Source organism: Harpegnathos saltator, unplaced genomic scaffold, assembly GCF_003227715.2.
Source record: "Harpegnathos saltator strain DR-91 unplaced genomic scaffold, Hsal_v8.6 scaffold354, whole genome shotgun sequence".
NCBI lineage: Eukaryota > Metazoa > Arthropoda > Insecta > Hymenoptera > Formicidae > Harpegnathos > Harpegnathos saltator.
In genome coordinates, this window is record NW_020230155.1 from 246,424 (window position 1) to 273,261 (window position 26,838).

At 42.9% G+C, this 26,838-nt stretch overlaps 2 protein-coding genes and 1 pseudogene across 4 annotated transcripts in view; 2 read left to right on the top strand and 1 right to left on the bottom strand.

Annotated features, from left to right (window-relative positions):
* The window catches only part of LOC105188026 (furin-like protease 1), a 509,265-nt gene that overhangs the window by 121,447 nt on the left and 360,980 nt on the right, over window positions 1–26,838 (bottom strand). The gene's annotated exons all lie outside the window — the stretch shown is intronic.
* Window positions 3,588–4,689, top strand: LOC112588950 (dynein intermediate chain 2, axonemal pseudogene; annotated as a pseudogene).
* Window positions 6,697–9,302, top strand: LOC112588949 (uncharacterized). Its single transcript, XM_025300328.1, has 2 exons — window positions 6,697–7,299; window positions 7,724–9,302. The coding sequence occupies exons 1-2, from the start codon at window positions 7,115–7,117 to the stop codon at window positions 8,043–8,045; spliced, it is 507 nt and encodes a 168-aa protein (XP_025156113.1). The 5' UTR covers window positions 6,697–7,114; the 3' UTR covers window positions 8,046–9,302.

Here is a 26,838-nt window from a genome sequence, read left to right on the forward strand (position 1 = left end):
TCATATGAAGATACTAAAAATTGGGTCGATTCGTGAATAGCCTCAAAAGATGAAGAGTTCTTTCGACGTGGTATCCGAATGCTGCCAGAAAGATGGGAAAAAGTAGTGGCTAGTGATGCACAATACTTTATATAATAAAACGTAATGTACCGTTCTTTCACAATAAATTCCTAATTTTTGATAGAAAACGGCGGAAACTTATTTGTACTCCTAATATATATAATTTTTTACGAGCGCGCGCGTGTATGTGTGAATGTATAAGGTAACCAAAAAAGTTCCGTCACGTGAGTTCTAGTTTGAATAACTGTTTGTGTATATAACTTATTGTTTGTTAAGTCTAAGTAATAAATTTCATATTTTTGTTTGTTTTTCATTTACAGTGTTTCGAGCCGTTAATAGCGATTTAAAATGATATTCCGACCTTTTAAAATGTCTGTGTCAAATAACGTTATCCACGCGTGTTTGCTTTATGAATTCAAATTTGGGACTAACACTGCCGAAGTTTCTAGAAAGATTTGTATCGCATTTAGAGAAGATACAACAACATCAAGAATTGCTCAGAGATGATTTAAAAGAATTTGCTTCAAGAAATAAATCCTAAGAAGACCTAAGAAGAAAGTCAGGTTAGGAAGATCGTCAAATTTAGATATTGATAAATTAAGGACGGTGAGTGAAATGAATTGACAACTTTGACGTGTCATATGTTTGCTAAAAAGTTTCAAGTAAATGACGAAACAATCAGACTTCATTTATACAAAATAGGAAATAAGTGGAAGATTATTTACACCTCAAAAAACGGCAGAACTTTTTTGATTACCTGATATATATATTGTATATATACAGGATGTTCCATGTTAAATGAGTCAGACAAAATCTCGAAAAATATGAAAGATACTAAGAAGCGTTTAAGACAAAAGTTGTATGATTTCAAAGATTACATGAAACAATTATATCATTTTGTTTACAGGTGGCACCATTTTCGAAATATTCACTGATCATTACTTTTCTTAAATGGAAATCCCAATATTTTTATTATATCATCTTTTTCTACCAATTAATTTTAATAATTTTTGTTTGAAACATTTTTTTATTTATCTAATATTTTTTGAGATATTTAAGAAAAACTTCGTAACTTTTTCAACATTTAACTTATGATATCTCGCTAACTATTTATCGGAAGAAAAAATAATACTAGACCTTTTTACTCTATTTAGCCTTAAGAACATATCGTTACAATAGTGCCCTAACTTTTAGGGCTTTAACTTATCGATCTTTGGAAATCTCAAAATCATCAAATTAACAAAAGTTAGAGCACTATTTTAATAATATATTCCTGAGACCAAATAGAATGAAAATGTCTAGTACTATTTTTTTTTCGACAGATAGTTAGCGAGATATCGTAAGTTACATATTGAAAAGGTAATCAAGTTTTCCTTAAATATCTCATAAAATATTTTTAAACAAATAAAAAAATTTTCAGACAAAAGTTGTTCAAATTAATTGGTAGAGAAAGATGATATAATAAAAATTTCATTTAAGAAGAGTAATGATCAGTGAATATCTCTAAAGTAGCGTCATCTGTAAACAAAATTATATACTTGTTCTATATCCTTTTTGAAACCATATAACTTTTGTCTGAAACGTTTCTTAGTATCTTTTATATTTATCGAGATTCTTGCCTGGCTCATTTAAAATGGGACACCCTGTATATGCATACAAATATGGAATTTGCAGGATAAATGCAGAAGCAACGCTTCGCATCAGGCTCGCGCCGATTTACGCTCATTTGCGTTCACGCTCATTTTAGTTCCATAAAGAACGAGAATGAGCACGAGAACAAAGCAAACCGAAACTAACGTTAAATTTCATCCGCGGCATATTAAAAACGAAAGGCAAACATATGCGCGCGTTCATACGCATACGTGAGTCTCGGCGATGCGCCTCTAATGACTCGAAATAGGATTTCGCGAGTATAATTTTTAGAGCGTGCAACATACACACACGCACACAAATACACAAACGACGTTCCCATTTGTTTCCACGACCACCGCGGGACTATCGCGGGCGTCCGGCGGGGAAAAAAACCAAAAACGCAAACCAACACGCGGCAGACAATCCTAACGAGCCGTGGGTGACACTGAAGGCCACGTCCGCCCCGTTGGTCAGCGAATTTAATCCTCGGGATCCGTCTGTGCTCGCCAGCGGTCTGATGTCGGGCCAAGTTTGCAGCTGGGACATCAGGACTGGCAGCACTCCGACTCAGACGTCTCATTGTCGATTCAGTCATAGGTAATCCCGACATGAACATGCTTCTCTTGAACGGAACTTTGGCTTTCATAATTCAGCAGCGGCGCGCGTTGTGTCGCTGCTCTCGGTCGGCCGAGAACGACTTCGACTTCGCGAAGGCGATGAATGAATAAAGCGCCCCTCGCCCCCGTCGCGCGACCACGGCTCTCGATTGAGTTTCATTAGGCTCGCGACCTTTCTCTCCGACTCGTCGACGTCACTCGCCGTTGCGAGTGCTAATCGGCCGCCCTACTTGGCTCTATCGGTGAAAAGCGCGTCGTGATAGCGATGGGGGTACGCGAGGAGAATGCTCGCTTTGTTCTTCGAGCGTGCATGGACAATCGTAGAGAGGCAAGAAAAAGACAATTAACCCGATTCATCCAAGCAATCGGTCGTGCAATTTATCAAGCTCGCGCAACGCTACACACAGGATATCTTAAAAATACCGGAAGCCCCGGATAACTTTGCGGAATCAAGTTTACATGAAAAACTTTAAATAGAGCAAAAAGTTGTAGAAAATCGAGTAACGGACTTGATGGTGACCTCGAATTTGACTTTGGCCATGACCTTCAAGGTTATTTGAAGGTCAACTTGCGTTTTTTAAACGGGAACCTTATGTTTTATTACACTGTTTTTTCCCACCAATTAATTCGAACAACTTTTGTCTAAGACATTTTTTCATTTGCCTAATATTTTTCGAGATATTTGAGGAAAACTTATTAACTTTTTCAATATTTAACTTACGATATTTCACTATTTGTCGGAAGAAGAAGTGGTACTAGACTTTCCCGCTCTATTTAATCTCAAGAATTATATTGTTATAATAGCGCCCTGACTTTTGTTAACTTACCGACTTTTGGAAATTTCAAAATCATCAAATTAACAAAAATCAGGGCACTATTGTAACAATATATTCTTGAGATTAAATAAAGCAAGAAAGTCTAGTACCACCTTTTCTTCCGACAAATAGTTAGCGAGATATCGTAAGTTAAATATTGAAACAATGATCAAGTTTTCCTCAAATATCTCAAAAAAATATTAGGCAAATAAAAAAATATTTTAGACAAAAGTTGTTCAAATTAATTTGTGGGAAAAAACAGTGTAATAAAAAATAAGGTTCCCATTTAAAAAAACGCAAGTTGACCTCCAAATGACCTTGAAGGTCATGGCCAAAGTCAAATTCAAGGTCACCATCAAGTCCGTTACTCGATTTCCTACAACTTTTGTATTTCTAAAGTTTTTCATGAAAACTTGATCCTGCAAAGTTATCCGGGGGTTCCGGTATTTCTAAGACACCCTGTATATCACGACCGTGTGTCTCATATTCTCCAAGAGACGCCGTGACGACGGTGAAGTGGATCACTTCGAAGAGCAACACGGAGTTCTTCTCCGGCTCGGTGAACGGCCGTGCCATGTGGTGGGACACCAGGAAGCTGCGAGAGCCCGTCGAGATCCTCACGTTCGATCTTCAGACGCCAAACGAGCCGCAGATGGACCGCGCGATCGGCGTCTCGTCGGCCAACTTTGAGGCCAGCTTGAGCGCGAAGTTCATGTTCGGCCTGGACAACGGCCTCGTCATCAGCGGCTCGAGGAAGGCGCACACGCCTGCCGAGAAGTTGGCCTGGAGTTTCGACGCGCACTACGGGCCGGTGTTTTCCGTCGACCGCAACGGCTCCAACCCGAAGATCTTCCTGACCGTCGGCGACTGCATCGCCCGCGTCTGGGCGGAGGACACCAGGGACGGCAATCTTGTGTCGACGAGGTACTTTGTTCCGACGTTGTTTCGCGTTTCGTAAACAGATTGAGGTCGGGAGTGCGCGAGAGAGAGAGAGAGGGGGGGAGAGGACCAAATTATGCGAACGCGATAGCCGCGGAATCCGAAATCGCTTCGTAAACACGCGCGAAGCAGTATTACCATCGAACGAATCAATAGCGCGCGACTGTTTAGAGTTGAGACACGTTGCCTCGGAAATGACTGCATTCAGTTAAAATCGAGTGCGTTAATGACGTTTCGTTATTTACCTTCGTGACTCGTTCGAGCGGCTGCGAGCCGTGATACAAATGGACGCTGATAATCGGTAAATTTAGAAGATGGATTATCAATTAATTTCAATGCTCGGCATCGAAATAGCCATAAACATACATCAATTAATTTTCCATATCCTCGCGAAGGCAATATTGATTCTCGCGCGGTATACAGTGTTAACAGTGTGGATAAGTGCATAAAGCCAACAAATATATGTATATTATAATTGTGTTAATCAGTGTGCAATAATATGAAAGGTAAGCGCTAATTAATGGGCCCGCTGCGTATGGTCGATAGGAGTAAACCGGAGGTTGAGAGATGAAACATCACAAGCCGGGCTCTGTCGATTCGCAGATTTATAAGAGAGGAGCCCGTCCGCGGTTGCTGGAACAAAGCGAGGCACTCGATTTTCTACGTGACGACGCGCAGCGGCGTATTGACCGTGTGGGACCTCCTGGTGGGCCTTGGCAATCCGATCCTCTCGGTGCAGATATGCGAGGAGAAATTAAGCGCGATCGCGGCACACGAGAGAGGCGACCTGCTGGCCATCGGCAATTCCGCAGGCAACGTTTACCTCGTCGAGTTGACGGAAGCGCTGTACTCGTTCGATAAGAACGAGAAGAATAACTTCTCGTCGGTGAGAAGGAGAGAGGGAGAGAGAGAGAGAGTGGGAGGGAGAGAGAGCGGGCCGTTTGTTCCCTCTCGCAGTGAATTTACAGCGCGAAATTAATACGCGAGAATTTACAAGCAGCGCCGAGCGACGGAAAGAGACTCGATATCGTGTCCGCATAGCCCGCGACGATAATATTCTTTGCTTCGTGAAAATATGGTGGAGCAACAGTTTGTCTCGTGATTCCTTTCGAGTCTGTCGCGTCGCGATCAAGCTCGAGCAGCGTGCAATTATTAATGTCCTAGTTGGATTCTACCAAGCCAGATTTTCTCGAAAAAGGAGCGTGGAATACAAGCGTGGATTCTGTCGTGTTTTTCCGGTCCTGACGTCCAGTACCTGGAGTGCTGTTCTCGTTTCGCGAAAGCGATAGACACGCGGCTGAAGGAAATCAAATTAACGAGAACGTACGCCACGGAGGATGAATCAAGGAGCACGTTGGAAGTTACGCGAGGCAAAAGGAAGGACAAAACGCTGCCGAAGATTCTGGGTCGCAAAGGACAAAAGATGCAGGAGTCGCAGGACAAGCTGAAGAATTATCGTAAGAGGGAGAGGAGCACGAAGAAAAACAAAAGAAGGCTCAAAGACGAGTTTGACGATTTTCGGATAGTTGAGGAAAAATTCTTCGAGGTTGTGGAAAAGGTAACACCGAGCGATCTCCGAAAGAATTCTGGCAATGTTCCTCTCGCTTCGAAAATTCCCTCCCTGTGTGGGAAGAGATCGCATTCACTTTAAATAATCGGAAATCAAGAGCTGAGACGAGTTAGATTTATGTAGGAATAGCTTCTTTTTCGCGGTGAATATATCGCGGCAGAATTCGTACCTCGTTCGGACACGTTTGATTTTATATTTTATTATCCTCCTCACTGCACATTTCGTGATTTTCGCTGTTTCGTGAAATTTCTAATATATCACTCACGGTCGGCTGGTCGCCACACATTAGCGAACTTTCGTAATGTTTCATCATTCTTTCATCCGTTTGCGGCCTTTTTATCCTTCGCCGTGATTTATCGCGCGTACGGCCTCGCGCGCGCGCGATATCGCTAAATTATTTCTGGCAAAATTCTCTGTCGAAAGCGGGCGATTCGACAATTTTGTTAGCCGTTTGTGAATTTTCCCTTTTCCTTTGTTTCATTTTTTTCCTTTTTAATTGCCACCTTCTATCGCAATATCGCGCTTCATACGGTTAACAGGAGAAACTGAAGTACGAGGGTGACGAGCGCGTTTTGACACCTTCCAAGATTTCCGTGACAAAAGTTGCCAGTCGGAAGATTGACAAGAATTTCGTCACGACGGCGGACGAGGCGAAAGACGACACGGCGAAGATGCCCGCCAAGAAAATCGCCGTCCCGAAGAAGACCAAGATCGCGATTCCCACGGCAGAAGCAGAGAAGAGCGTTGAGCAAGAGAAGCCGGAGGAGACTCTGCCTGCGTCGGCGGAAGCGATCGCGGAATCTCCGACGGAGGAAATTAGCAAGAGGAGCAAGAGGAAACGCAGGAAGCGACTAATGCCCGTCGCTTTCAGCTTGCCGAGGCCGTGCAAAGTTGGTATCTGCAAACCTGACATTTGCTGCCGCGGGAAATTAAGCACCAGGTATGGCGCGCGCGTACATTCAATGTTGCACAATGGACAAATCTCCGTAGAAGAGTGCCGGCCGTAGAAACATTTTAAGTGACAAAGAAATCTCCCAAGGGAAATTATGTCTACACCGTCGATGTAGACTCTCGCGTAAAGTGCCGCGATTGCTGTAATTCCTTTCCGAATCTCCATTGATATATCTCATATTGATGCTCCGGGCGCTCGAGGGACTCGATATCGTTAAGATCGCCAAAGCCTCGCAGTGGCTCTCGAGATTTCCCGACGCCGGAATTCGGATGACGCTCGCCTCAACTTAAAGCCCGCGAGCCGGCTATCGACTGTATGTGTATGTGTGTGTGTGTGTGTGTGTGCGCGCGCGACTTTCGGATCCACGAGAAAAGCATATTGAATTGCCAGGGCCGTGGTTAGGTTCGCAGATCGCGCGAAATGGATTCGCGGCGAAGTCAGAGACGGGGAAGAGAGGTCGAAGGGCGACGTCGCAGCGAGGACGGCGGTCGAGGCGAGACGGAAGAAGCGGGATTCCTGGACGAAGCTCATGCGAGCTTATGAACGCAAAGCATCATCCAAGGAAACAATTGCTTCTCTCTGGGAGATGACGGAGCTGCCCGAGGAACTACGAGAGGCCGTGAGGGAGGCTAAAAGGGAGATCCGGCAAGCTGAACGGAGCGGTAAAACAAGAACGAGAGCGGAGAAGCTCGCCAAGAGAGCTCCGACGAGGAGGTCAGTCCTCGCGTATAGCGTTTGCGTATTTTCCTCGGGATCGGTAAATCTTATTTTCGCGAGTTTCTATTCTCCCTCGTTTGGCTTCGGTGAAAGCCCCTTACCTCTTCGTTTACGTCCGCTTAGATATTATTTCTCTTTTTCGTCCGCAATTAATCGACAATAGAGAGTATGGAGTTCGCCGTATCGCTGTAATGATATCGGGGTTGAGAGTGCTTTTCATTGAAGTTTTGCGGACGGAAGGCTCTCCTCCGGGCCCTTCGCCGGCTTTTTCCGCAGAATTTTCCACGGTGCCGCGCGATTTCCCCCGTCATCACTCCGAGAATCCGCAGACTCGAGATCCTCCCCCTCCCTGGCCCTCTTCCCGGATCTTCCGTCCGATTTTCAGACGTCGATAATAATTCAGCTGCGATATTCCGTATAGCGTCACGGCTGCGGAAAAATCTCGAGAGGCCCCGAGAAGCTCGCAAGAGGACGAGGAGGGGGATCCTGCCAAGGAGGTCACTGCGAGGAGCACGATGGCGAGAATCCTCGCGGCGCGGAAAGGGAAGAGGGCCGTCATGATGGATCCCTGCACTCCTTGGAAACCGCCCTCGCTCCTGAAGGATTTGCAGAGTCTCCTCGGAGGTCCTTTGCCGGAATCGATCGAGGAAAAGACGAATCTGGGGATGGCTCGTATAAAGGAGCTCGAGGCTGCTCGCGGTGGAGTTTATCCGCGGATTTCCGACTTCCACTCCATCGATTGACGTCGCGTTATTCAAACGTTTCTGTGTTCTTCTCACGTCAATGCCATCGCGCCATTCTTGAAAAGTTACGTTTCGTTCCTCCACCCTCAATTTTTCCTGCGCCGGTTCTCGCGCGGTGGTAACGACGAAGAGAGAGAATATGTATTTTTATTTACAATTTCTGTCTGATTTGAATAATTACGCAACTACGTGTAGACTAGTTAGGAACTGTAAGAGCGGCCGTATGGACGACTTGCGTCGAATAGGTTATGTTTAACGTTACTGCGACGATGAAGCTGTACTGTAAGGCTCAAAAGAAACGCGCGAATAAACGAGGCACTTTCCGTCACGCTAGTTTCGGCAATAAATATTTGCGTGCGCATATCGTATCTGCCGTCGCGTATCCGTTTGCGGAAGTCTCTCGGTGCTCTCTATCTTCTCGAGTAAATCACATCGTCGATAGCAATTCCCCGATTTTCCGCGATTCACGTGAAAAACCGGGTCGTGCAAACTGATCTAATCCCATTCGCCCGAGGCTATACACGGCGATTCGTATTATCGCGAGTGGGGAAGCGAAGGGAACGACGGGATATCCTCCCAGGTCTTCGGGCGATCCTGGATGATAAATTCGTGCAGGAAGGGCCAACATTCAAGGCCCGATTCCGGTCCCCGACCGGACAACGGAGCAAGACGACATTTCCTGTAAGGACACGACGTCCAGCTCGACTTCCGGCTTTCCACCGCCAGGACCTTGTCCTCTCTCTCGCGCGCGCGCACACACACATACACAGATTCACGTATTCACGACGATGTTGAGCTGAGCGAGGACCGTGCCTTCGTTCCACGACGGCGAAAAGTTGAGCGCTATCGTTTCGCGCGGATCGTTCCTTCTTCGCGCCGACACTGCTTCCTCGCGAAACTTTCGGCGTGCTTTGGCGCAAGTTGGAATGGAAGTTTTCTTTCGCGCGCAATTCCGATCCCGTCAGAGAGAAGTGGAACGGCCGATTCGGGAGGGGAATACGACAGGCGAGCGCAACACGTTCGCTATTTAATCTCGGCCGGTAGAAACACCGAGCGCGACGTGGGAGTCACGCTCGGTCTCGATTGCGTGGCGCAATGCGGCGAGCAAAAACTTCGACAGAAGTCGGCGCCGAGTGAATGGCGAAATCGCGGGATTTTACCCGGACGCGTAGTATAAGCGGAAATCAATCGATATCGGGCCTAAAGTTTCACCCAAACGGTTATACGAAGTCGAATGAAAACCTTAACCCTTTAACGCCCGACTTCTTTACAAGTGTTTTAAGAATAAAATTTGAGTTTTTTGAACTGAGACTATAAGTAGTAATAACTAAAAAAAACATCAGAATTTTATATCCATGAAAAACTACCTTTCCAAGTAGAAACTACTCCCAGAAGCGAAAAATACGCCTGATCGGTTAAATTTTTTTTTTAGTTTTAATAATTTTATATCATATCTAATGGTTCGAAAAATCCCTCAAAACATAAAACTCATATTCAAAACTTGATCTTTATTTACCCGGAATGGAATTGCATAAAGCATCGAGAGATGCTTTAAAGCTTGAGAGAGGGGAATTTTACAGGTTTTGCAAATTATTTTTGTCCTGCCTTGCTTCCCTTTCGAGCTGCACAATTGACAACGGCTTTTACTGTTTTCTTTAACAGGCATGTGCTTGTTGTAACACTTCCTGATGTAAATGAAAAACGAAAACTAACAATCGACTTTTGAACGGAAAATGTAAAGTAATAGTCTACTTCTGAACGAATAAATTTGTATTTTGTTTTGTAAATATAATGGTAAAAATGATAAACATGGACACACTCAGAGATGGTTATTCAAATAGAAAAACCGTGAAACAATTACACGGAAAATCAGCATAAATCATTTACTTCTGAATAAATGAGTACATGAAGTTTCCGCTTTTCGTTTGTTGGTTTCGTTAGTTTGGTTTTTTTTATCGTTCGTTTTTTGTTTATTGGTAAACATGACTTGGATCCTAAAAGCATATACGAAATGAGCAACCTATACGAGAGAAAAATGAAGGGTAATCGATACGACATAACTCTGATAGTCAGCTTGACATTTTTGAGCTGAAACTTTACTATATTTGTGAGTAAAGTTTATCATTCAGAGCGTCAAGCTTACTATTTCAGAAGAATATCTTATAGATCACCATTTAGATAGTCAATCGTCCTTTCATTTTTCGCCGCATAAAAAACTGTAGGTTACCAGGTTTCACGAAAATAGGTTGATTTCTTGATTTTCGTATCCATCATATTAGATTCGTCATTTTGAATTTCTGTATTCGTTTAATTTCACATTTTGCATCTGAGGAAGCTTCTAAATGTATAAAATTATAACAGATACCAATCTATTCATTTATAGTGCACTTCTAGATGTCAGTAACAATGCTGACTATGCCTATTTGGAATTTGACAAAACATGTTATCATTAAAACTGAGCTAAAAACAGACTAAACCGAATCTACATACAATCTATATAGTATTTTTTACAAGAAGAATTCACCTTTACAGTGGTACAAAGAAAACGAAAATATCTCTTTTTTTGACCAAGTTACAGATTCATAAATGCATTTCTGGTAATTATAGTTACCAGTAAGCGTTAAAGGGTTAAAAACGTTTTCAAAAGTAATTTATTGAGCGAATGGGAAACACATCCGCATCATTTTTCTATGTATTCTCCCCCATGCTCGATACAAGTTCTCCAACGCTTACAAAGTACCTGAATTCCTCTGAAAAAGAATTCTTTTGGTTGGCTGCGCAACCAGTCATGCACCGTTCGGTGTACCTCTTCATTCGATTGGAATTTCTTTCCCCCCAGTGCCTCCTTGAGCGATTTACTCGTACACCTGCTGCTGTGCAAGCATCACCATACTGCGCTTTTATTCTACGATGAATTTCACTAGGTTTTACACCTTCACTTGTCAAAAATCTAATAACAGAACGCTTCTTCTTTGGTGCATGTCTCCAGTGGGGCGGCCATCTTTACACTACTACTATGACTACGCTTGTTCTTCTGCATTTTTCTCTGCCACTTACTGGACATTCCTTAAACTACTAGCAACAATATTGCCAACTTACAAGACAATGGCGTCACATTTCGAAATTTTATTACATATTTACGGTTTTCATTTGACTGACCCTCGTACTTTGTTTCTCCACGGTGAGCTTCAAACGCGACGCGCCGGTCGTCGCGTCCGCGACTTACGTCGAAGAAAAAGAGACGCGCGTTCATTCCGCAAATTATAATAGGAGTGTGGTTTAGTTTTGAGAGGTTTTTTTCTCAAAAACTGATTTACTTAAACGAGATAATGAACGAATACTTTAATCAAAATATTTTCTTCGTTTTCTACACCTTTTTCCTATCGTTCTGGCAAAAGATGAATTCCACGACGGTAAAAAGATTCTTCTTTGAAGTTGATCCAATTTTCAATAAATTTTCGTACTTGTTCGAAGTTATGAAAGAGTGTATCCTCTAGAGCAGGGTTCCTCAACTTTTTTTGTATTGCGCACCCCCAAAAATTTATTAATGAACCTCTTCGCACGAACCCCTTATAGAAAAAAATTATTCGTCTGTTTTATGGTAAAAATTAGTTGTTAGGGTTATAAGATAAGAAGTTAATTTATAATAATTTATTATTACATGGTATTGTTTTATAGAAATTAACTATCATTTTGATGTTATAAAATTATTATCCATGGTATCAAGCTTCGCATAGTGATACGTAACGAATATGTACGTATAGATACGCAAAAATATATACTTTTAATAACATTTTTTTTAATTTGATGATAAAAATGCCGGATTGTTCCAGGATTCATCTGAATCATTATTGATTACAATCACTTTTCCTCGCACCCCCAAGAATGTTCTTTCGCACCCCCGGTTGGGAACCCTTGCTCTAGAGCATGTTGCATCGGGCGGAACAAGTGATAATCGGATGGAGCAATATCTGGAGAACACGCAGAGTGCGGTAAGACCTCCCATTCAAGCTCTAATAGCGTTTGCTTCATTGATAATGCAACATGAGGTCGAGCATTGTCGTGAAGAAGAATCACTTTGCGTCGTTTACTCGCAACTAGTGATCGTTTTTGGTCCAATGCTCGTTTAATTTGTATAATTGTTGTCGATAACGGTCAGTGGTGACAGTTTCACTCGGATTTCGGATTTAAATTCATAATACACAACACCTTCTCGATCCCACCAAATACACAACAATACCTTTGAACCGTGAACATTGCACCTCAAAGTAGATATTGCTGGTTGGCCTGGATCAACCCATAATTTTTTGGTTTGGGATTATCGAAATAGATCCGTTTTTCATCCCCAGTGACAATTCGATACAAAAAGCTCTTCATTTTTTGTCTGGCGATCAACGAAATGCAAATGTTCAACCGGTTCGCAATGGCATTTTTCAATAATTGATGTGGAACTCATTTTCCTTCTTTGTGAATCTTTCCCATACCATGTAAACGTTTAGTAACTATTGTACGATCTACATTTAATGCTCTGGCAAGTTCTGAAGTGGACTGCGCTGAATTTTCGTCCATAATGCTTGCAAATCTGTATTTTCAAGCTGTTTTGCTTGTCCCGAGAGATCCTCGTCGTTAACATTGAAATCACCGCTTTTGAATCGTCTAAACCAATATTTACATGTTTTAATTGATGGAGCAACATCACTATAAGTTTCTATCAAAATTCTATGACCTTCAGCCGCCGTTTTCTCCTGATTAAAAAACAAAAACAACGCATGTCGAAAATGGTCTTTAGGAAGCTCTATTTTTAAGATGGTATTAACACGACTTTTACCGTGTCTAAGTAAATGACTAAAGATGGATTAATATTATTAAAGCATTGAGAAACAATAGCTGTGATTGAAATGCCTTTGACAAAACTGACATCAGTGCCATCTCTTGCAAAACCCTCAAATCTAACGAAACTAAATCACACTCCTAATGCAATCGCCGGTGCATCGCGAATTCCTGCCAAGCTGCTTGCCCACTAAAATCGGCGGACGCAGCGCTAAATTAGCCGGCAATTAGCACTCGATCTTGATGCCGTTTCCATTTCGATTTTTTGCGGGCAGGGGAGAGGAGGACGGGTGCCAACTTAGCAGAGGTATGAATGGGGCTGTTGGTTCGCTGCTTACAAATTGCCGTTGAAGAAACGGCTGACGCCGGCGAAAAAGTTGGGAAAGGAGTTTTATCAGCTCGCTCGGACAGGAGTAATACCGAGCGAGTGGGCAGATTCCCTGGCGTTCGCAGAAAAATAATTGTTTCTGCTTGGCAAGTTTTCACGTATTTTTCCGTCGCTGATGGCGGATCGTGCGGCGCTGCAGCTTCGAGTGTGTCACTCGCGGAGCGCGCCGCCGCGTTGCAATTAAACGCGTGGCAATTATCGCCGCGACATTATTTCACGGGGCGACCCCGCGGGATTTGATATCGTAACTGCACAACCGCTTCGATCGCTCCGCCGTTCCAGCTGAAGGCAGAGTAGTGCGATTTCGTCGAATTTCGCGAGATACAATCGAAAATTAATTAACATGAAATTTCAGATTCTGCCACGAGACGGAAACGGCTCGCGGTAGCTCGCAATTTACAGGGCAGACGCGATTTCCCATCGCGAGTAACGGTCGAATTTTGCGCTCCGGTTTGCCGAGAGCGACACGAGAGAAAAATCGTGCCACGTGAACGTTACAGCTCGCTCGCGCGCGCCAATAAAATAGAAATGACTTCTCGTCCCGCGGCGGGAAACATTCGCCGCTTTGTGCTGTCATAATTTATACAGAGTCGAATTTACGGGTCAGAATCTTCAGAAGCGCTTTAAGCGGCGTGAATCAAGGCGCGGCCTGTTAGAAATTTCAGGACGCCGGGCGGCCGCTGCATATTGCGACGAATTATTCACGTTGCAATTTCCAAGGGAAATCCCTGCGGCGCGCGTGCAACACTCGACGTGTCGCCAATCGGACGTCCTCCGCTCGTCGTCGGCGAGCGGCCAGGAATTCCTGAAGAGAGGAGGAGAAGGAGGACTCGCGCGCGCGCGCGCGCGTATTTCGTGATCCGCGGAGAGTCACAGGTATGAGAGAGTAAGAGAGGGGAAATGCGTGGACCTCGCGAGGCCGCGAAATTTCTGGCGGGCTGCCAGGTCGCGCAGGACGAATTCACGGGCCGCTTGGCGGCGGGAGCCGGCTGGCGACATCGTGACACGTGATTATATCGCCGACACGCGCGCTCAATTATCAATTTCGCACGCATTTACGTGACGTTGGGCGGGTGGCTCGCGTCAGACCGAGACGTTTCGAAACGGCCCTCGTAAAAGCCGCGACACGCGACGCGCACGATCGCGCGCACTCGTTTCTCTTTCCCGCTGAGTTCATCGTGCAGAGTCAGTGAGCGGGAATCATCGGAACGGAAGTCTCAGCGAGACGCCGAGGGACGACACTGCGGCGCACAATGGTCAAAACGGTCGAAAACAGCCAAAATCCATTTTTTTAACATTTCTTTTTAATCATTAGTATATCATATTTTGTTAATTCTAAGTCTTTTCTAGACTTCTGTAAAAGTGTATTGCAAGATAATTCCATTTATGGGAGTTACGAGTACACGAAGTTCATGAAAACCGCAAGTCTCTTATATGATTTTAGGAGCTATAATCAGTATGACAATTGTGATTCCGTTCACAGGATTGCCACTACATCAAGTCATTAGACTTTTTCATCGATGTTTAGTTGTATGATTTGTGCTTGTAATAACGCTGTTATTTATTAAATTTTCGTTGCAATTAATATAAATATACGCTTCCTGAGTAAAGCAAAATAGTGCTGTTGTGTAAAATGTAACTCTAATTAAGAATTGCGATTCAAAGTTCCCGTTATGAACCGGTGCTATGACTCTTGCAGAACTTAAAATGTAATGATATATAGAAATAAATAAGAAAAAGTTTGTCTGCGCCAAATTGCGCCGGAATATTGTAATCGTAGCATGAAGTCGGCAGAAATTGAATTTCGGCAATTTGCCGAAACTAAGAGCAAATATTCTTGCAGCAATCTTTTTTTAACCAATTGTTTTTTATCTGTATTTTTTATTCTCAGGCGAAGTTTAGAATATTACCTCTATCATAATCTTCTGAATTATTTATTTATAAAAATTTCATAATATTGAACAACTTTCTTTTGTGGTCGAAAATATTCTCTATATCTTATTTAGAGATATCCATAAGGTTAATTGAACAACATTTTGGTTTACGTTTAAGGTAATTAATTTTTTAATTGATCAAAAAAATTTTTGATTCGTGTAATAAAAAAATTCCGTTAGAACTGAGTTTCAATTGAAACTTTAACGTTTTAGTTAGAATTCAGTTTCAATGTTTTTCTAACTCGTGTCGCGAGATTTTTATTTATCTGGTTTTTACAATTATAATATTTTGCAATTAATGTCTTTTTCGAAAAATTGTCCTCTTCAATATGCAAAATGCTTGATTCATCTGCTGATAATTTATCGCGATCAAATTCTTAGACGTAGTATGAAGATATGTTATCTGGCGATACGGATTCACTCGATACGCATGAGCAAATCATGCATTATTGTAAAAAAATTAGATACCCTAATTGAGTAATTATCTCCGAAAGGTTATGTCTGCGTGAATTCTCCACTTAGTACACATTGCGAGCAGCAGTAGCGAGGTGCGAGCAACAGTAGCGAAGCGTAGATAACAGTAGCGAAGTGTAGGCAACATTAGCGAAACACTCCTATAAGTGGAATTATTTTGCAATACAATTTTACAGAAGCCTAGAAAAGACTTAGAATTAACAAAATATGATATGAATAATGATTAAAAAAAATGTTAAAGAAATGGGTTTTGGCCACGTTTTCGGCCGTTTTGACCACTGTGCGCCGAGGGACGACGCTGCGGCGTCGGAAAAGCGCGTCGAGCTCTCTCGCTCCCTCTGGCGAATCCGTCGAATATTTCGCGTATTCTCGAGTATCATCAACGGCGAGAGCCGCATGCGATGATTATTATCGCGCGCTGTGCGCGTTCGCACACTTTTGCACGCATTCGCTGCGGCGCGCGGCTGTCGTCGTCACGACGCGCTCGTAAATTACTCGGCGTCGCCATTTTAACGCGTTAATTAATCGCGGGGCACGTTTCCGACGCATTATGCTACTATTACATTCTAATTATCGCGATAATACAATTGCTTCTCGGCGGTGTATATCATTTATACCGAGCGCGGTGTCATAAATTACATTCGGATCGACGAAATAGTCAGGTTCGATTCGATTGCGCCCGGTCGGAGCGCTTAATTACCCGGACGCTCGAACTACTTCGCGCAGCGAAACGTTGGTCTCTCTCTCTCTCTCTCTCTCTCTCTCTCTCTCTCTCTCTCTCGTCTCGCCACCCCGACGCTATCTGTCTTGGTATGTTTCTTTACATTTCCAGGCGAAGAAACGCTGCGCGATCAGTTCTTTTTTAAGATTGATCATTCCCCCCCCCTTTAACCAGCGCGACTGCTTTTGTTTCTTTTTCCAGCCGAGTCTTTTCCACACCGAAGTGCGTTAAGAGCGGCTTCGTACGACTGCTTCTCGGTTTCGCTTGAATTCAACCTCCATTCCCGACGAAACGAGACGCGAGCGCCGGCATTCCGTGATACTATGGGAAATATGATAATTTGAAAAAGAAAAAAATGAGACAGACGAGAGAGTCGATCTCACGTGCGCACGTGCGAGCCCGATTAAAACTGCAGGCTTGCAATTGCCACTGGCGGCGGGAGCGCAATTGATTTCTCTCGATAACAGCGTTATTCCTAATGAATAGAGCGCCGGCGGCAGCGCGTTTCGAGATCCTACGGCGGCTTATCAGTTTCCGATAAATACGCGCGGCCGATCATCTACGGCGGTTTTTCCCCTCCCCAATTATTGCCCCCGGACGCGTGTAAAATTAAACACCCGCTTTCGCGGAATTTATCGGCCCGCGATAAATAATGAGGGCGTAGGCCCCCCCCCCCTAATGCCCGTAACAAATGTACACCCGTTAAATCAGCTTCTAGGATTAAATGGAAAATCGGCCGGTGTAACTCGCGGGTATCCAGCGAGCGGACAACGCGCGCCGGACAATCGATTATTTTAATATCGCAGCGAGCTACGACCTCTGCTCTGGGATTTGAAACGATCGTGCGTTACACGACCGGGCCGGACACGTCTCGCGTTTTTTTGCGCCTGCACATGTCCGCGTCTACTGTGCGAGCTAAATGCGCGCAGATAGCTATTACAAATCTCGATTACACTGTTTAATATCGCTCACGATCGCTCAATGTCTCATCGAGCACGTAATATATAAGGTATTTAGAAAAAAGGTTCAGGATGTGGAAGGCAGATATGCATGCATGAAATACATTTCTCTATCAAAACTTTTGCACATTCGCCCAATATACAATTTTATATGATTATACAGAATGTTAAAGAAAAGAGTTTAGGACTTTTAGGGCTAATAGTACAGAATGGAAGAAAAAAGTCTCGATAAACATAGATCGGAAAATTAATTTATCAGAGTTATAAATGATTATTTATATTTTAATTACAGCAAGTGACTTGGTGCTTGATTTTGGTACGCGGCCATGTATGAAATATATTTCTCTATCAAACTCATTTTGCACATTCACGTAATATACAATTTTATATAATTATACAGGATTGCAAAAAAAGGGTTCAGGACTTTAACAGCAGATAGTACTCATAGAATGGAGGAGAGAAATCCTGATAAACATGGGTCGAAAAATTAATACTGTCGGAGTTATGAACAATTCTTTCTTTTAATTAAAGCAAGCAACTTACCTGCTTTCGGTGTACGGCTATACGTGAGACGCATTTTTGCCATTTCTTAGATTAGAGCAATACGATGTTATTTTTGTCGCATTGTGAAAACTTTATGATACTCTCTGCAACTGTTCACTATTCGCGAAGATGTGTGACTAACAATTGCTTGGAGTGAAGAGTGTATATAAATGAGAAGAAAATAGATGTTTGTTTACATTCCGAGTAAGAGCGAAAAGACTTTTTTCAGGTATTTCTTTAACCTTTTCAAGACGATACTTTGATTTTAAATTCTAATCGTTTTACTGAAATATATATACAAGGAAGAGATTATTAATCAATATTTTACCAAAAATTGTTGTATTAGATCGGAGCGGGGAAGATACCATTAATGTACGAAATAGTACATTTTAATACCAAAAGCAATAAAAATTCACAAAGTCAGTCTTTTTGAAACATTTAATGATATATATTATATGTACACCAATCGGCTTGAAAAGGCTAAAGCATAGTACTCTTTTTACCGATAAATGACATGGACAAATCCCATCAGAGAATACAAAAGCACCAGAAGTGAGTAAACCGCTTGCCTTAATTAAAATAAATCATTGTTCATAGCTCTGACAGTATTAATTTTTCGACCCATTTACCAGGACAATTTTCTTCCATTTTGTGAGTACTATTTCCTCTAAGTCCTGAATCCTTTCTTTTGAATACCTATATACACCGATAATGCTGGCAACTTTATTCTTCGTCCGATGGAGAGAAAGCAATCGTCGAGCGCTTAAGAGTGAAGCAAGTGCCGGTCGGTATATCCTTACGTCGGCGATTATTTCTCTCCGGTATCGTTAGAGCGCAAGAAACCTGAGCGAAAACGCGAGCTGACTTCGTCGGGATTACCCGATACTCCGCGCCGATAGCTTCTGATTCGTCAACGTCACTCAGCGATTAATCTGGTTTAGTCCTGGCAACGCGGCTTTTGCGCCGGCGATCTTCAAGCAGCGAAAATTGATCGTGGACGATGGAGAGAGAATGCGCGCGCGCGCGCGCGCGAGAGAGAGAGAGAGAGGGAGGCAGAGGAAGAAGTAAGAGAGACACGATGGCGATAAGATGCGAATAATTGCAGCAACTGCCCGCGAGAGCACACGGCAAATCCGATTTGTTCCCTTTCGACTAATCCGACTCGCAACGGCACTGACGTCCGTCGGATGTAACAATTCTCATTAACGTCCGCATAATCAATGATAAAGGGGATCGCGAAAGAGGGAGAGACAGAGAGAGAGAGAGAGAGAGAGAGAGAGAGAGAGAGAGAGAGAGCGAAGGAGCACCCGTCTACGGGGATTCGCGTAATAGTTGCCGGTATTTAATTCCGCGCTAATGCTTCGGCATATTAAATGCAGATCGCGAGGGCACGTCGCGGAGCGTCGCGAGTCGCGCCGACTGTATAATCCGCCTTGAAAAATTAACTCTTTGTTAGCCTGATTAATGTACGGATATTGTGACTGACGCGCAGCAACGACTCTGCAGCAGTTCTCGTCCGCCCATCCTCTCTAATGAACAAACAGCGTTATAATTCATATTAGTTATGTAAGGGGGTGAGATATTTTCCCGAGATCGCTCGTTCAAGAGAGAGAGAGAGAGAGAGAGAGAGAGAGAGAGAGAGAGAGGGGGGCGCGATACTTTCTCCGGGAGCTTGCTTCCCGCGTCTAACGAGGATCCCGCGGAAAAGCGTTCCGCCGAGAATAATGCGCAGACAATGCAGTTTCCTCCACCTGTGGCGTCGCGTGTCGCGCGCTCGCACGCAGGTGAGTGCATCGCACAGTTCGACGGTGGAAGTCGCTATCACAGGAGCCGTGCTCAAACTTAATGACTGATGCCATCTATCTTTCTCTCTCTCTCTCTCTCTCTCTCTCTTTCTCTTCCTCCTTCCCTCTTACGCGCGCGCGCTGGCGCGCGATTTACATAACACCCCGGCGCGCGGGATTTTTTATCATCTGCGGCGCGTTTATGGGCCCATCGCCGGGGCGAGTGATCCACTTAAGCGGCACTCTTAGGTCAGCACTTAGAATAATTCCCCGCGGCAGGTACGGGAAAGTGCAAGAAGGACAGATGGCGAGAAGAAAAGGTGCGGGGTGGAGGCAGAGTGAGCGGACGGGGAGCGCAAATGCATCGCGTAATGCGCTTCTTGCTCGATCTCGCGTCGCCGGAAGATCAGTGCGCCAGTAAAACAATTCTCTCGGCGAGAGAAGTGTTTTGCGTAGCGCGCGCGCGCGAATCAATACCGCGATACGAAAGTAATTGCCCTGTCGCGGTAAATTCTCGTGTCGACGAGAATGAAAGGCCGGCTCTTCGGCCGGAATCATCGCGCGCGCGCGCGAATGGGAAATATTATTGAGACGGCCCCCGTATTAGCATGGGGTAAGTCCGGGATAGATGAGCATGGGGGATAGACGGTCAATTGCTATAATTTTGTTAATATATGCTAGGCGTCAGTCTATCTAGGCTGATCGGTGAGTTGGATGTACCACGAGTAAGTACGTTTCATCCTGATGCCCAGGAACATTGCTATTGTGAGTAAATAAATGTTTTACGTTTCTAGTAACCTCCAAAATGTTTCACACACGTCGGAAAAATACCTTGCGATTGCGGTTTATTTTAAGTTACAACATTGGACCTGAGTTTAAACGACTAAAACACATTGTATTTTTATATTTAATCTCGAAATTCGTCACCGAGATTACGTTTCACGCGGTATACGCATTTTTACGCGAATTCTCCAAACGGGGATAGATGATCTATTTTTTTCAGGGTTAGATAGGCAGCCTACTTAATGAGAAATAGCAAGCAATGGACATCGGATCGACATTTTCTAGATATATACAGGGTGTATAAAAAGTACCGGGACGGCGAAATATCTCGAAAATTAAATATTTTAGAGAAAAATGTTTCAGATAAAAGTTGTACGGTTTCAAGGAGGACATGAAACGACTATATCGTTTTGTTTACAGATGATGCCACTTTCGAGATATTTACTGATCATTACTTTTCTTAGATGGAAATTCCAATTTTTTATTACACCGTCTTTTTCTACTAATTAATTTAAATAACCTTTGTCTGAAACATTTTTTTATTTGCTTAATATTTTTTGAGATATTTATGAAAAACTTGATAACTTTTCCAATATTTAATGCACAATATCTCTCTACCTATTTGTCGGAAGAAAAAGTGGTACTAGACTTTTCTGTTCTATTTAATTTCAAGAATATATTGTTATAATAATGCCCTGACTTTTGTTAATTTACTGACTTTTGGAGATTTCAAAATCATCAAATTAACATAAGTCAAGGCGCTATTTTAACAATATATTCTTGAGACCAAACAGAGCAAAAAAGTCTAGTACCACTTTTCCTTCTGACAAATAGTTAGCGAGATATCGTGAGTTAAATATTGAAAAAGTTATCAAGTTTTTCTTAAATATCTCGAGAAATATTAGGCAAATAAAAAAATATTTCACACAAAAGTTGTTTAAATTAATTGGTAGAAAAGGACGGTGTAATAAAAAATTGGGATTTCTATTTAAGAAAAGTAATGATCAGTGAATATCTCGAAAGTGCCGCTATTTATGAACAAAACGATATAGTTGTTTCATGTCTTCTTTGAAATCGTACAACTTTCGTCTGAAACATTTTTCTCTGAAGTGCTTAGTTTTCGAAATATTTCGCCGTCCCGGTATTTTTTATATACTCTGTGTGTATATATATATATCTATTCGACTGTCATTTTTCCCTGGTACCTAACATTAAACGTCAAACTTGTCAATACTGATCGGTCAATCGGAGTTGGATGTACCGCGAATAAGTGTGTTTCTTCCTGATACACAAAAACACTGTTGTTATGAGTAAATAAATATTTTATATTTCTATTAACCTCCAAAATGTTTCACACGTCGGAATAATACCTTGCGAATACGGTTTATTTTGAGTTATAACATTAGATCTGGGGTTAAACGACTAAAAAACATCGTATTTAACCTAAAAATTCCTTTTCGAGATGACGTATGCCCAACTATCCCTTGACATATGACCATCTAACTTGGACACCCGACCATCTGTCCCTCACAGAATATTTTCAATATTTCGTTATTATTGGCGTCCCATGAATTATTTTTCGCAAAAACTCTTCTGTACCTTAAACATTATCCTCTACTGAATGAGTTAATATGTTGTTGACCACTTATTGCATTAATACAGATGTGTTATTTGCAATGAAAAAAAACTATGTCCATCTATCCCGGACTTACTCTGACACTCGCTCGCTCGGTGCATCGCGACGCCGCGAAAAAGCGCCATTAACTGGTTTTTTTCCTCAAACAGCGGCCGCAATGGGCGATTTGCATAAAAGACGCACGTATGTTTGTCACACGCTCGTTTTACTCTTAGGATTATGTAAATCGGCGCCGTGGCGTGCTCGCCGTTAAGATCTGGCGCGCGCGCGTCGTTAATATAAAATCGATTACGGTTCGGTCGGTATTTCTCGTGGCGCTTTGGCGAGTGCCACAGGTGGAAAAAAGTGGCATCCGCATATCATTCTCGCAGCGTGCAAGCTCCTTCCAGCAGTTTTGTGCATGCGCCATATTATGCTCTCAGGCGACGAGCGGTGGGACGGATCAATAGGTACCTTCGCGAGGCTGTTTCTCCTTTATTTTTTTCCTCCTTTTTCTCGAAACTATTCGACAACCTGCTTGGCAGGCATCTCGGTGTCTCGGAGGAAAATTTATCCTCGTATCGCGCGCTCATAATTTTCTGCTCGTTTTGTATCGTGTCTCTCTTACACACGCGTGATTTCTAAAATTTCGTTTCGAGTTTATTAATAAAATGTAGATTATATATTATATTAATAAATTATAGATTATATTTTCACACTTGAAATTACACTCGCGTTGAGAGCTCACGTAGACGATCGAGTTGCCCTGCGCGAAAATACCCTGACGTTTAAAAAAGGACATTACTCCAACGTCGTGCTGACTCTGCGGTGTGACGTGAGAGAAACCGTCGGCGCCGCTTTCCGATCGCGGTGACTGAGAAGCCCACGTGACGTGTAAGTGAAACGCCGTCGAGTGCCAAGTGTTTCTGCGGAAGTGCTTCGACTAATGACGATAACATTGGACTATCGCGCCTGTTAACGATCTATCGTTTATTCAGCAAAGCGACGGCATTAGTCGCTCCGTCGTGCCGCGGAATCACCGCCGAGCTTTTTCGTCGATTAACGCGAACGCATTTTGCAGCACTACTAATGGCATTCGATATTATCGCCCGCATATCTGCGGCAAATCGTAATTATCGCCGGCGGGGATTGACGCCGCGGCGCGCGGATCCTGCGTCGCTGCAGAAAACGATTTTCTTGTCGTTTCTGTCGATATTTAAGCTTCCGTTTTCATTGCTCGACGTATTTTTTCTCATGCAAGTTAACCCTAGAACACGCATGTGGGTCTGTGAGACCCATCGCCGATTTTGCCAGCCTGTAATTTCTTATCTGGCGTTATCTGAGGTCTGGAATGGGGGAGGGGGAGTTTGGGCATCATACGTCCACAGTTGTCTGTGTCAGTCGTATCAAAACAGTTGAAGTATAAACATTTCAATTTTCGAAACGGGTCTCCCAGACCCACGTGCGTTAAATCTGAACATTTTGTGTAACCAGTGCGAAAGTGAATATTTTCTTTGGTGTTGAATTTCGACTTCGTAAGTATATTTTCTGGTTATTAAACACAATGCTGTTTGGAATCGCATTTGGAACGTGACCTTTTAAGAATGTTTATGTAAATATTCACGTTGTTTTTAGTGAATAACGTGGATTTTGTTCACGAAAGAAGCGTCTTTTTCAACGCCAATTATATTTAGTGTTATATTTACCTAGACTTTTCAATATCAACGAAAATTACAAAAATGATCGAAAGAACAGGCTTAAAATATTGTCGATTTTCATTCTTCAGAATAATTATACTTTTTGAAAAACTGGACAACAACCCTATTTTTCCCTTAAAATTCAACTCTTCTAGTTTCCGAAAACGTGGTTCAAAGTTATTTTTAGTTACGTTTTCATTAAAAAAAAAAATCATGAAGAAAATGCCTTTTCTCCGATTTCTTGCGAAATGGTCGAATGAGTTTTTATTTATAATAATTTCGTATTTATTTAAAATGCATTTTGCATCATACAGAATGAAAGTAGACATTTCAAGGAACATATTCTTTTCCGAAACGTTTAAATTCATTGAAAAATAAGAAAGTTATAACAATTTAAAGTTGGCTTGGGTTTCTGAGACCCACGTGCGTGTTAACTGAAGTTTTTTTACGTGCGTGTTCTTGGATTAAACGATGTCGCGCGAATGTCCTAAGTATCTTAAATGTTCAATAACGAGGTTACATGATGTTCCCGGGCTTCGTTATTTTCAGCCGCGTGTCTGATGGTAATTTGTAAAGATGTACGATCTTGATTATCAGCGCCCGTCGTTACCACTCCGTGATGAGAAGTCGATTATTGAAAGTACCATCGGACGAGATACGCACCGCTGTTGGCGACACGTGAACTTTTGTAAATAATACTGCGAGACTGTTCTCAAGAAGGCCTACAGCTGTTTCCCAAGACGTGAGGCGGGCTTAGCCTCACGTCGAATACACGAAGCAGGACGAAAAGGTTGGAGGTAATGAGAGTCTGAGAGTTGCTCGAAAAATTCTACACCATCACGGCCGCGAGATTTATTGCCGGCGACAATGAAAGCCCGACGACATCCTCGGCCGTGCCGTGAGAGGAGGAGGAGGAGGAAGAGGAGGAAGAGAAAATTCCGCGAAAGTACGAAACTAGAACGCGAAGATGGGTAATTAAAAAGTCGATCTTGGTTATCGTTCTCGCCGACGCTGCGGAAGAGCAGATAAGGACCGCGACCATCGTCGAAGGCGAGAAAAGCGGACAAAGGTTGAAAGAGATTGAGAGAGTACGAAAGCTGCGGAGACAAATGGAGTGGGAAGAGGAATATATTCGCGGGGAGTTGAGTTTATTCACTCAGTTTATTCAGTTGAGTTGGATGATATCGCGAACTTTAGATTTTACATCAAACCTGCGAGATATATAGAGCGAAACACCTAAAACAAGTCACTTAAATAAGAACTTTGAAAATACGCAAGATGGAAAAAATGTTAAGTACAGAAGTTGTAGGATTTTAAGTGAAGCATCACATAGCAATACTAGTATGACCTTGAACAGTGTCATCAAAGTTACTGGAAGGTCACTTTGAATTTTTTAAATGGAAACCCCCATTTTTTAGTACGTCATCTTTTTCTAGCAATTAATTTGTACAACTTTTGTCTGAGACATTTTTTTATTTGCTTGATACTTTTTGCGATATTTAAGGAAAGCTTGGTAACCTTTTCAATATTTAGCTTATGATATCTCGCCATTTGTCGGAAGAAAAAGCACCAGAGATTCTTTTATTCTATTTGATCTCAAGAATATGCTGTTACAATAGTGCCCTAATTTTTGCTAACTTGATTTTGAAATTTCCAAAGGTCGTCAAGTTTTCTTTAAATATCTAAAAAAATATTAGGCGAATAAAAAAGTGTCTCAGACAAAAGTTGTTCAAATTAATTCGTACAAAAAGATGATGCAATAAAAACTTGGGTTTTCCTCTTAAGAAAAGTGATAATGAGCAAATATCTCCCGAAAATGGCGCCATATCTATAAACAAAATGATATCGCTGTCTTACGTCCTCCTTCAAACCAGACAACTTTTGTTTTTTGGTTTTTAGCTTTGAAACGTTTTCCGCATCTTTTGTATTTTTCGAGTAGTATTTGAATGGATAAATTAAAATGAGCCACCTTGTATGTTCCAGTTATTTCGCCGATAGTGCGTCCGTTATAAAATCGCACAGTCGCCGGTAACGATTAAGGAACGGGCGCCTAAACCTCGGTGAAATTGATTCGACGGGGATAACCGGTGATCTCTCCGGCGCCGCGTTATTTACATGCGAAATAGTAAATGATTTATATGACTAAAACGGTAGAGAGTACGGGAATCGCGAGCGGAATATACGCGTGTGCGCATGCGCGCGCGCATTTAAATTGCAAATTCTAGATGCACGGTTACATTCACGGCAGATCTGGACTTAAAGTTGTTATATACCGAGTGTCCCGGGAGCCGCGCCTTTCCCATCAACGGGAGATTTACCGGCGCATTCGGAATCGATCTGGAAATCCATCCGGAACGAGATCGCCTAAGTGCTCGTCGCGTCGCGTCGCGTCGCGCGTCACTTCCTTTATCCGTCCGCAAAAATGCCGTTCGCGTGACAGAGTCAGATTTCATTTTTGTCGGCGCGCCGGCGCGTTCGGATTCGCGCGACTTTCGTTCGCGCAGTGGCGATTGAATAAAAGGGGATTTCCACTCGTGCGAACAGCCAACAAATCAACTCGTTAGTTTCCTCCTGCGCTCTCTTTCACTCTCTTTCTCTCGTCCCTCTCCACCCCCCGTCTGTCTATTTCTGTCCCATTTTTTATTTTGTTTTTTCGTTTGGAAGCACGCCGAGCGAACCAGGTGCGCAACTGCGAGTACGCCCGATCAACACGCGAAACTGAATTTACGTGCACAAAGTAAGCGACTGCAGGAGAGATGGCAGTCGCTGTAACATCATTCGGACAGTACATGCGCCCGATGTTGTTGCACTTGCGTTAAAACACGTTCGGCAACGTGTCGAAATTCGGCCGGCCAGGTGCTCGCCGATATTACCAACGAATACGCGATGATCGCGCGGAGCGAGCGCAAATTCGTGGTCTTCTGTCGCGCCGCTTGCTCTCCAGATTAACCCTTTGAAGCACGTATTTTTCAGAAAATCCGAGTCACATGAAAATTTATATACGGGGGTTTCTGGGGTCGTTAATGATGAATCCGTCATCAGATTTTCAAAATTCCAGATGGCGG

Excerpts from the sequence above, each read along its gene's own strand:
- LOC112588949 (XM_025300328.1), top strand. The coding sequence starts at position 7,115 with ATGCGAGCTTATGAACGCAAAGCATCATCCAAGGAAACAATTGCTTCT. Across the intron at positions 7,300-7,723 it reads AAGAGAGCTCCGACGAGGAG|CGTCACGGCTGCGGAAAAAT; the intron begins GTCAGTCCTCGC and ends TATTCCGTATAG.